The 12,708-nt window shown below is 34.8% G+C and overlaps 1 protein-coding gene across 3 annotated transcripts in view; it reads left to right on the top strand.

Moving 5' to 3' along the window:
* Positions 1 to 12,708, top strand: part of LOC126919498 (BAI1-associated protein 3) — a 120,227-nt gene that overhangs the window by 79,866 nt on the left and 27,653 nt on the right. For all 3 annotated transcript variants that reach the window (XM_050728838.1, XM_050728818.1, XM_050728828.1), the window contains exon 4: positions 8,412 to 8,580. In XM_050728838.1, coding sequence (XP_050584795.1) covers positions 8,412 to 8,580 — 169 coding nt within the window. The remainder of the gene's footprint in view (positions 1 to 8,411; positions 8,581 to 12,708) is intronic.

The raw sequence follows: 12,708 nt of genomic DNA, 5'->3' as shown, positions 1-12,708 counted from the left end.
ACGTAATTCATACGGTGGAAATCATATCTTTGGCGATGAAGACCGCGTTTCTCAGTCACGTATCATTTGTATCTCGGCGCCATGATGTTCCCCTTTGAACTTTATCGATACGTCTTACCTTCGCAGCGTTCTCGTTTCGCCAGGTTCCAGCAACAGATACTGAGAAACGTCAAAGAAACTCGTGAAAGTAGGTACGGACGTAGAAACGGGAAGTGGAGGACACGGAGAGGAAGAGAAGAAAATGGCAAGCTTTAAGCTCTGCCGGTAAGCGTTCCCCGCATTGAAATTCCATTTTCGATGGAAGGGAAACCTCTTTGTGCCGCGCCACCGTCGAATAAATTAAATAAGCCGAGGCCGGAATGAAGGCAATGCCAGATTTATTCTTGTACGTCGAACGGCAACGCAATTTCGAGGCCACGCTTACACAGGGCCGAATAGTAGCAAACAGCGGCGAGGAATTCGTCTTAGATCGAGTTATGCTCGCTCCTTTTTAAGATTATGATCCTGGGAAGAGTGGCTTGTTTATTTGGAAGGGATGAGATTATGGTGCTGATTGTTCGTTGAATGACTCAGCGAAGGGGAAATATTGTATTACAAAGTGGATCGTAAAAGGATTTGTTAGCTTTGTAAAAAAATAAGTCAGGATTGATGACGTTTAGAAGATTTACGAAGTCGTTAAATCGTTAAATTTTTATCTCTAAATATGTTGAATTTGAATTGAATTTCTTCTTTTATCAAATTAACACGTTCATTGTCACGAGAATTTCATATACTTTGTCCTGAATAAAACGTAATTTTTGCACGATATTATATCCTATCTGAGCACTTCTTCTTGACAACCTTATCCAAGCGATTCATATTGTTGAATATTTGATAATCCATGATAATCTTATTTTAACTATTTTGAAAAATTTGGTAGCGTGGATCATCGGCGACGAAGGACATGTTCTTACATTTTTTGACAAATGTTAAGAAATACGTGGTTTAATAGCAAAAGTTCTATCGAGCATCGGTACTACTTCTACGACACTAATTTCAACGCCAATTACCATGCAGCGACTAAAACGTAATACTCTCGATAGAAATCAAGTTTAACCCTTTCAAGACTCACCGTCCGACCCTTTCGACACGCCCCAAGGTAATTTTTATAAAGATTCCTTTAGATTATTACACTTTTATTTTAACAGATTATAACTCATTTTTCTCTGTCGACGCTAAAATTTTATCGCCACAGAATTACGTATTCCATTTAAAAAATTATTTTTCTCATTAGATCGCTTTACTTTCCATTCACTTTATTAAATTATACGCTTTCCTTCGTTATCGTTAAAACTCACCGCAACATACGAACAGAATTACATATGCCACTTTTAAAATTACTTTCAAATTGTGTTTCCTTTTTTGAAATTTTGACGTATCACAGTTCGTATTATCATACCCTTGCGTACATTGTTAAAAATGAATCCGCCTCGAAGGAGCTAAAGGGGGAAATCGTCTGATTTACCGATATTTCGCCACGGACGTTTATTAATATCCTGCCAGACGTAATATACAGCAAGTTCGCTGTTTTGTATAAATTAGTGCAACAGGCCATGCTTAACGAGGTAAACGTCGCGTATTCCTCAAGTACGATATCGAGTGCCCGACTGTCTTAACGAGGCCGATGTTTCTTTTTCTCTTTCTCCATTTCCTTCGGAATTGTACGTTTCCTTCGTCTCGTGTCTCTCGTGTTTCAAACGTGCATTCTGTTCTTCCACCGTATCTTTCTTCTTTTAGTTCTTACTACTTCACCTTCCAATTTTCATTGTCCTTCGGTTCGAGTTTCTGTTTTTCTATCTACTCGACCTTCCATTTAGTTCTACTTTGTTATGCTGTTTGCTCCGAGGAAGATAAGGTTTGCTCTTTTCTTGTTATCTTACTCGATTCGTGAATGATGTGCTACCTCGTGTACGAAATGGAAGTTTTGGTTTTGTCGTAGATTGTATTCTTTGAACGAAAGATCCTTTTTCATAGAGAGCATCAAGAGAATTTTCTTTGGTCCCCTTAATATCGATAATTGGGTTAAGGATTTTTACGTAATTATGAGAAATTTAAAAGTGCTAAATTCACAGAATACACGTAATAATATATCTACAGTATAACACTTGTTGCAATATTTAATATGTTTTAGTACTCTGTATTCATAAAAATATGATTTTGCATAAATATTCGCATTCTCTTGGCAATTTTTTTTATACAGATTGAATTACAAAGTTTATCAAATATTAGTCTGATAAACGACGTCGTGTTAAATGCTATTGGTTCCTAAGGAATTTTAGAGAAACTTCTAATGGGTAGACAAGAGTCGAGTATGTGAAAGTTTGATAGACACCAAGGAACTCCACTCAACACAGTGTATAAGCAATTTCCGCAAATCCTGTTGAAGTTCAACGAACTCTACTTAGTTTCTTTAAGCTGCAACAAATTGGGCGGGGGAGGGGGGGGGTTCGGTTGATTAAGTTGCCCTGTAGGTACGAAAGTTCTGTTACTCTGATATCACGTGGCATATATTTGACGTTAAAAAGATCCTTGGAAGCAAGTAGACATTAAACCGACCTTAATTAGAAATGAATTGAGAGTAATTTTACTCTGATCTGAATTTTACTGAATGCAATTTACTGAATACAATTTATTAGCATTTTATAATCTTCGATAAGACGTAGTATCACATGGACTGTGTAATACTCTGAAATAATTGAATTATTTCATTTAATTCAATATTTCAATTGGATTCCAGACTCGAATACTGGAAAATTCCAGAAGTCTAATTTTAAATACTCCTACGGTTATTATCAACTGCTGTTCAATTTCCAAATGTAAGAAACTGAGTGTCGTATCTACTGTTCGATATTAGTTCAATAATTCAATTAATTAGATAATTGTTACGTCATCTCGGACGATTATCTTCAATTTTTTAGGATGCTGTTCCTACAAATAATTTCGTTCTATGATTTACATCTTTTGTTCAGATACGAATGATCTTCTTTTCGGTTTAGAACGTGACTCAATTTAAAGCAAACGATACACGTGTACTCTATTTTCTCTTTGTGTTCTAGTTCTCTTCTCTCTGGTCAAAGGGTGACATTGATTTCGTAACAGGAGAAACGATCAAGTATTGCGTTCTAGCTTCTCGCTCACTTGTTACGTACAACGCTACGGTTTCATTGTCAAAGCATAGCGGGGTACACTAATACCGATGGCTTCCCTCTAAGAAAACGCCAGACCTTCCCTTTGATATCGCATTCGTCAACGTCAAGGATTTGATTTCGTCTGAAACAGAGTAAATTGCGACTTAAATGCATTCTGATTAAATTCTGTAACGTTAAGATCAAACACAAAGTCTATTAATTCCATTAGCGACAATTCACTTCTACGTTATTATCCTATTTCAAAGTTTCAAAAGGTGTGTCGTTGTTCGATGGGATTCTTGAATTACTTGTTAACATTTTGAAGCAAGTTATTGTATGAATTTTTGAAGATTTAAACATATCATTGAATTGAAATATTACCGAAAGTTAAAGTTATTTGGTCTTGGAAAATTCGAATCCGACGAATCTTATTGTATATTTGAAGTGGCTTTGTGTCTTAATCTTAACTTTCCTTAATAGAAAATATCTGATAATTTGCTTTAACGCGATCTGAAACGCTATAAATTCGAATCAGACTGTAATAAATACTGGCCAAGCAACCATAAATCCGCCAGGGTGCACAACCCTACGCGAACGCTGCACAATAATGTGTTTCTTGAGTAACGTGTTGCTAGATCGATCGTTGCTCCCTAACGAAATCGTTTAACCATTTAACGTATCTATCGATAACGAGTCAACGAATCAAGATGTTATAGAACTATTTATAGTCTACGATATAAATATTTTCTGAATGAAAATATAGTATGAATACCAAATAAATAATTTTTATAACAAATACACAAATATTCGAGACTCGCGAGTGTGAAAAGATCGAAAGATTAGAATTAATGGATTTGGAAGAAAAAGCGTAGATTTTTTCTTCGGCTATCAGGGCAATTTGTATTTATAATAAAAATGACGACTTGTTTTGCACTTCCAAAGATTTCAAAGGATCTTTTATCTCCTTTATCCTCGATTTATTTTTACAAAGATAACACAATAATGAAACAAGATAACTCGATTGTAACGAGGTTCGACATGGATTCGGCAAAGGAAAGCAGAAAAGCTGCTTTTAGGAAGAAAATAGCTGGGTTTAAGTAGGGCTTAGAAAAGGACGAGAATAGAAATAGATAAAAGAAAGTGCTAGAAAATTCAAGAAGAAAAAACCAGCATCCACTAACATTCGCTCGAATTTAGACGCTATATGTGTACTTCCAATGGTGTACCAGGGTAAAAAAAGAATTAAAAAGTAAAAAGACGCAAGAACTGAAGTCTAAGAATATTTAGAGAAATTATACAGAAAAATTCGAAATGGCAAACAGAAAATACTTTTCGGAAAATACTCTGGCCAGGATACTGAAAATTATTACAAATATAGCACGTTATTGATTGAAATTCTATCACCATTATATGAAAATATAATACAATTTCAATAATTTATATACCGACAAATGTTTCCGGTAAAAGAAACTCTGTTTTCATATTGTAGAACTATGATTATTAATTGTAATAAAATTGAACTGTATATATCGTATCAATTATTGCTGAGGTTTATTTCAAAACATTACGTAATTTTTAATTCGCGTCCATCCAAACGAATATCACACGCATGTCGTAAAATTATGAGGCGAATCGGGGTTGATATGTATGCAGTGAACATGTCAACACATTCGAGATTAATGACCCGGCATGTGTCAGTTAATACTTCAACCCTACAGCCGATAAATTTCACATGTGGATCACGAACAGACGTTTGTACTATCGGCCAGTTCTTACGTAATAACTAGGGAAATCACATGGTTACAGGACAGAATTGTAGAATAAAGAGGTTTCAAAACTTGTGAAATAGAAATACAATAACCCTGTTTGGTTTATGTTTTAAAAACATTCGACGAAATTATTTTTAAGTATTCGATAAAATAAGATCGAGCCAGATTGAAAATTATTACAAATATTTTTTCACATTTACACATTTCAGATTACACATTATGATATATCGTTCGTAATAAACATCATTCGTTCGTTCATTCGTAACGATCATGGCGATCATGAATTAATCCAAAACTTCGCAGTAATGACTGAGACCTGATCCTCTCACGATTTATTATAATCGCAGAAACGTAACAGGATTCTGAGGACTATCCTGTGATATGCTAAACCGAACGATATTTCTTGCAAAGTTGAAAGGAATATCGATTCTATTTCGTTGACTCGTAGTGACGATGCACGAGAGGAAACTTCTCGTTTTCGTATCAGCCAGGTCCAAGTGGAACGCTCCTCCGGGACACGGAGCGTGGCGTGGCTTCTTTCGGATTTAAATTAGATCCGAGACGACCCGCGGATCTTTCAGGCGCGTCAAATACACGCTCGCTTAACGTACTTTCATCTGCATATTTTTCATTTCGCTATTTTCTCCAGATCCCTTCGCATCTCTCTGTTCAACCGCCCAACCGGAGTCGCTCAATAGGGACGCTTTATTGTTCCTAAGAAAGCTATTCTTTGCCCCTTTTCGTGGATTATTGCGTCGAATACTCCCTGTATCACAGTTTCGGGGAATTTTTGATATTTCAAAACGGTATCTGTGAAAATACAATTATGGTCGAATTTGAAGGGTCGACAAACTGTTACCTTGCACGAATAAATATATTAGATCGTATAATATACGATAAATATCGTGATACTTCAGAACTCGGTTTGAAACGATGGAAGATATAACAATAAGAGCTTTGCGAAAAAGAGAATGAAGAACTTATTATATGTATCTAATATAAGATATATATTATCGTTAAAAGAAACAATGGAACACGTTACGATAAGAGTTTTATAAAAGTGGGATGGAAAACTTGGCAGAAACGCGGAAAACAATTTTAGGATTTGAGAGAAATGAAATTATTTTCATTTAATAACGAAAGAATTGCACTTCTTATGAGTTGATTTAACGTTTTATTCGTATAATCGAAAGATCGCGGACGAAATTATATCGGCGAGAGCAAAATAAGCGATATATGCTTTATGACAAAAATAGAGAAAAATGTTAAAATTGTATGAAAAATTGTGAAGTGCATAGAACGCATGCATAAATTTAAAGTATCGAGCGTACGCCGGAAGCGAGATTTAAATTCAGTGTTAATGGAATACGAAAATTAACGCCACACCTGTTGACTTTACGGGAGATTCTGCTATTAGCTCGAAATGTGTGAAACACACGAACTAACCCTTCCAATGCAGTGGCTAGACCATTAGGTACGATATGATAGCTTTATCGAGGATAAAATTAGATATCATTTAATTATTGCCTACGAGACGAATTAAAATCGTTTAATATTATCTCATATTATTATCAATTTAATAAAATCGTATCGTAACGTATACATGATCGATAAAATATCCATCGTGGAAATGATCGCTTTCTTCGATGTGCTTTTACCTTATACGACATGTAGTATGTATATACGTGCATCGTGTATGAACCTCAGAAATATCATAACCATACTTGGTCTTTTAAAAATGCATTAAACCATTAAAATCTACTAATTCTTTATCGGAGAAGATTTTTAAAGTTCCCATTTTAACATCTGGTTCAGTTACGTTTTATTCGACTGGAACTCGTAACAAATGAAAAGAATAAAAGAAATAAGCAGCAGATTTTTGTGTCACTTCAATTCATTAGGAATAAAAATTCTACAATAATTAATTTATTCAAAGGATAAAAAGTACATTATTATTAGACTACGGATTTTTATTCATTTGTGGAAAATTTGAAAATACAAACATGCATGAGATGCATATAATGTGTAGAAAATATAGGAAATATCGAAAGTATAATATTAGGTCATCCCATAAGTTCGTTCTGTTTTTCGAGCGGTTATATTTGTTAAGATTGTTTACATACCTTCCAGTTTCATGACAAAATGCAATCCCCCTCTCGTTGTACAACTTCTTCCCATTTTTCAAGCGCATTGGTCCCTTATCGCCGCATGTTTATAAATCGACACATGAGATGTATACACAAAAGTCGACACGAACTTATGGGATGACCTAATATTTAGTAGCTAAGACAATTCTGTATTTTGTTTTCTCTTTTTATGATTTCAATACGAATTTCCATAAATATCCGCACATGAGACGCAAATGCGTGTATCAGTATTCTAAAAGAACCAAATCAGATGCGTCGTTTACGATTTGTACTTCCGCTAACGAAAGGGAAGTTCAATTTCCACAGAAATTTTCATCGAGAATCACGGATGCCTTTCAAAATGGCAATTTTCAAATTGCAACGTGTTTCGTTGCGTCGTCCTCGTTCACACGAAGCGCCGCACATTAATTAAAAAAAGGCAGAGAGCGAAAAGGGAAGGTGAAAAAAAAAACATGGAACACCTCGACTGATCGATATTACTGCAACGACGCAAAACTCAGCACACACGTAAATGCGAGGAAAAAATGAACGGAAATACGTGCATGCCACTGCGATAATTAGGCGTCGAATTCTCCTTGAACTATCATTGTCGACTTTTCATTGAAACTTTTAGCAGCACTCGTTGTTTCTTGAAAAATCATCGGCACATAATTCTTCGTCCTTATAATATTTTTTTATAATTTTATTATTTATAATTTTCTTTATCATTTAATTTGTACTTTACAATTTGTCCAGCTGGACATATGGTAAATTTTTCTAGCTTAATTGCTAAATAGCATGTGCATGGCTACCCCCAGCGGGATGCCATCTTCGAGTTTGTCTATTCTATTCCTTTAGTAAGGTGTTAGGGTGTGTTCTCTCTTTAAGTGTTATAATGTCTCGAATTTTTAAATTTCATATTAATTATTTTTTGAAGTATTTATTGAATTTGAGGCATTATCGTATGTTACATCTGTATAATTAAAAGTAATAACTTGAAGATCCTTGAAAATAGTATTAATTATCGTGGATATTTTGAAGATTTTACAAATGTATATGTATATATTTTGTTAATACATTTATTTGGTTACATAGCAAAGAAACAATGGATCGAAAAACTCATCTGAATCTGAAATATCGTAGCAAATAATTTGACAGATTATTCGAAAGACACGCAATATCCATTATATGACTAGAAAGAATCGCTATAAATTTCCATTAAAGCTCGGCAAAGATATTTAAGTATTTTCGGTAGCATCAATTTTTTGTCAGACAATCTATCTATGTACGTTATGATACGCAACGAAGAAGCAACAAGTGACGAGAATGAAACGTAATTGATCTTGCAGGGTTCAAGAGACAGACGGCTCTTTCTTCGAAAGTTTCACCGCATTATCTTGGAGACAGGAAAATCGAAGGCTCATGGTCCTTCAAGAAGTAGAGGCCAGGGCCAAAGAACCGCCTCCCCCGTCCAGAGACACCAGCTTGACGCAAACTTATCGTTTCACCAAAAAAGAGGTGAGCTCTCTCTTATAAATAATGTTTGTTTCATTAATCCTAAGTCGGAAGTATATTAAATTAAGTTTTAGTAGAAAGAAATTAAATTAAATATGCGAAATCAGTTAAATTCTTTGGAAGTAAATTAGAAATTGATCTGTATAAATTAACAGAAAAATAATAAATAATTGAACACGTTGATTGCCGTGTGAATTTTATATACTTTGCCATGAGAGCCGTACCTTAATCATGGTATTTAACTTTTACGAAGTCGCGCGATTTTTCTCTGAAAGTGTTATATAAGTCACTGACATTGTTGGAAACTTTCTACTTCATGAAATTTATTTTTCTTTAATCGTTCCAACCGATGATACCGATGACCGACAATCAACGTGTTAATCTTCAATTTAAACCACCACATTTTTATACGTGGATATTAATAAACGTTACATTTCGATAAAATTCTGTAAATGATAAAGAAGATTTAAAAGAATCAACACATTGCAGTTATTAAAAAATATTAGGATGATTTTTCTTAGAAGCGCGTTTACTTTGTTAAAACTGCAATCGTGGAAATGAGAAGGAAAAGTTAAGCACAGAGATAAAAGTTTAAAGAAAGAACAAGTTTATCCTCTGTTTTAGAGTAGGCCGCGTTTTCCGTAATTCTGCAAGTTTACCAGACGAAACATAACGAGTGTAAATTTCCGGTTTTCGCCCTAGTGTCAGCAATATGAAAGTGACGCGCTATATGGCCTGTTTTGGTGAATGCAAAAGCTCCTAACCATTCGCTATCGTTTAAACGCGAGATAGAGTTGTTAACTGCTTTCAGTCGACGTAGTGCAAGCAGCTGCGCGTCGAATTTAATCACACTTTAAACAATACACTTTCGTGCTTGAAGTTAACCATGCGACGAGGAACATGAAAACATGGTAACGTGTCAAAACACAATCTTGCGTATAAATCCATATGCATACAGAGTAACGTAGATCCATTAAAAATTAGAAACGTGTAATATTTGATCTCTGAGCGATTTTTACACGTACAACGAATACACGTCGTTTTGATAATTTTGCTTATTCTGATAACAAAGTCGATATCGTGATGCGAAATCTTGTTTTCGTGACGTTTCGCGCGATAGCGTTTTATTTTAGTAGAAAAGAAAAATAGAAAATTCGATTTTTGTTTTCTCAAAGACTTTCTTTTCCTCGAGACTCGATCATGACCAGACTAATATAATTTTATCGCGAAACGTAACGAAAGAAAGAAATCTCCAATCTTTTATATAAACTGTTACAAACTTCTTCTATAAATTTCTGTATGAAATTTCTTCGAATGGGTAGCCAGAGAATGGGAAAAAGAACGAGTATGTACACTTTACAAAATGAAACGTTCGATCGATCAACTATTCTGGTCCTTTAATTTTCTGTACCTCAATTTGCAATTTCATTTTACTGTTATCATTGAAACTACCGGAATAATCAAAATAACCAATTAGTAATTTTTCAATATATGGATACACAAGGTTATTTTTCTCTCTTTCGCTAAATATTATTTTAATATTAATTGCCTTCAATTCCCTCGATACAAATTTAGACTTTAATCATCGCTAGCCGTTAACCAAGTCCTGTATTTTCTTACAGATTAAATCTTTACGCGCGTAACTATCAGTATGTAATCCCCCCAAGATCTTAAATTGTGAAATATAATACTAACAATCACGATCGAGCCTTTATACACTTCAAGAAAGTAACTCTGTTCCTCGATTTTGCATGCTATATTTTTACTTGCTATCGCGAGTATAACGCTTTGTTCGCAACGTTCTCATAGTGATGCATTTTGTCATCTATCATGGTGGTTACGGTATGCGCAGATCGCATGCGACTCGGTAGTTATATTTCCCTTGAAATATTATGCGTGCTGATCAATCGAAATGACGGACAGCCGCTTTAACGATATCGCCTGTTTAACATTTGTTTATCCCACCAGCGATCCGCAATTTCATGATTGCGCTTCCAAGAAACTTCGATATTTCGCGTAAGATACCGGCAACAGACACGACAATCCTCAATCAGAATGTGCATTAAGTGGTTGAGATAATCCTTCCTATTTTTATCGTTCCTGCATTATCCTTGTTTTCGCTGAATTAATTTGAATTAATTGAAATTCATTTAATTCAAAACATTGAACGAATATGAATCATATTGTTATATTATTAAGGGGTCAGATTTTGGTTTCGCTTGGTTTATGCAAATTAATCCTATTCTCTTCCTCTTTTTTCGTTAACATTAAAATTGGCGATTTGGAGAAAACGGCGAATACAGTGTTGTTCGCCTCCATGAAAATCTACTTATAATATCGATCAATCAATTGGATTGAATTTATTTGACAAATGAAATATTAATTTCGCATTTATATGCAACCGCACAATGTTGCCAATACAAACCGTAGATTTCATGGATCTATTTATTATTCAAGCATTTACATTGTATATCGTTCCTATATCTAATATTTTCACTAAAATCTTCATAAATATACGTTTTTTATATTTTCATTCTCATTTTTATTAATCGCTTTCATTAACTTGTTCGTTACTCAGTTATTTCGCTATTCGTATTTTTCATTGTTCTTGTAATCTTTTCAGTAAAACATTTATGATTTTACTTTTCTTGATACTCTATATACTCTTGATATTCCTTTCTGACTGGACACGTCGTATTTGCGATCCGCTTTCCACAAAGTGGACAATGCCGGCGTGTAGGTGGATTATGGAACTCTAGATGAACGTTCCCTGGGCCACTGCGCGAGAGAAATTCAAACTCAAACGCAACTTCGTGACACGATAAACCGGTCGACTATATTAGATATTCTGCACCTGCAAGATTCACTTCTGCATTCGCTGGTACAGAAAAATTATATTTCAGAAATATTTTCCGTTTTCCTGAGCGAAGAACGTTCCACGAAATTTTTAGTTTGGGATTACGTACCACCACACGATTTAAAATCTTTTTAAAACGTTACTTTTCACTTGAAATTCAAACAGTTATCCTTTTTAACCTTAATTTTTTGAAAGCAAAGTTTTTCAAGCGTGACCTTTCGAAATCAGAACTCCCATGCTCCGAGCTACCAAAATTAATTTTTCATTAACTTCGTGTTTACAGGATTCGAAACTTTTAGCATCGAACTTTCTCATTGCACTCGTACGATCGTCAAACCGATTTTTATTATTATAAATATCTTCGTTCTATACAATATCTCAAGCGATATAAAAATTCAATATAAAGTTTCAATAATCAGAGTTCTGGCATTTTACATGGAATTATTAAACGACGCGTGTCGTTTTTAAAGCTATCAAAAAAGTTTTAACGAGTTAACACGTTGACTGTCACGCGAATTTAATATATTTCGCCGCGATAAATTGAAATATACCGCGACATGGCATTTCATTTTTGCAAAGCGTTATATTGTATTTGCATATTTCCTTCTGACAATGTTATACATTATATATAATATCTAAATCATTCACATTATTGAAAACTTATTGATTCGTGAAATCTATCTTGAATATATATATGTCGGAGATGTAGGGACATCGGGCCTTTCTTTGGGAAGATCCCCGATACTTGGGCTCGAGGTGATATAACTGGTCGCCGAACGTAGCCACGGTCACGGGATGAACGTTATGTCTAACGGAAGAAGTACCGATGTTGAGGGGCACGCTGTATTAACAATCAAGCCCCGGCCAGGAGCAATGGTGGTTTTACGCGGGACTGCCTAGTAACGGCGCTTGAAATTTTGTTGATATTCCCGATCGATATGTAATTGACAAATGTGACCGTATCTGTCTTTTATTTTTGCAATCACCTTGGAGAGTTTACTGATATCGTCTATGCAGTCAGTCTGAAAGTAACCCAGCGACTGAGCTAACGTGTCTGCGTGCTATAAAATATATTCTATTGACAAAGAGTTTTCCCGTTGACCGTGGATTCGTTATCGAACCCAAGAACAATGTCAATAGCTTTCGTTAAACTTATTAATTATTACGCGCCCAAAATTCTAACGAAAACCCGACATATATATATCTTTGTGTAATATATCACACAGATAAATAACGCAATTCAAAGGTTGTTAGAACTGAATGCGATTGAAGCA

The sequence above is a fragment of the Bombus affinis genome, chromosome 1, assembly GCF_024516045.1.
Source record: "Bombus affinis isolate iyBomAffi1 chromosome 1, iyBomAffi1.2, whole genome shotgun sequence".
In the NCBI taxonomy this organism is placed as follows: Eukaryota; Metazoa; Arthropoda; class Insecta; order Hymenoptera; family Apidae; genus Bombus; species Bombus affinis.
Note: the sequence above shows the minus strand (reverse complement) of the source record. Positions and strands in the feature narration are given on the sequence as shown.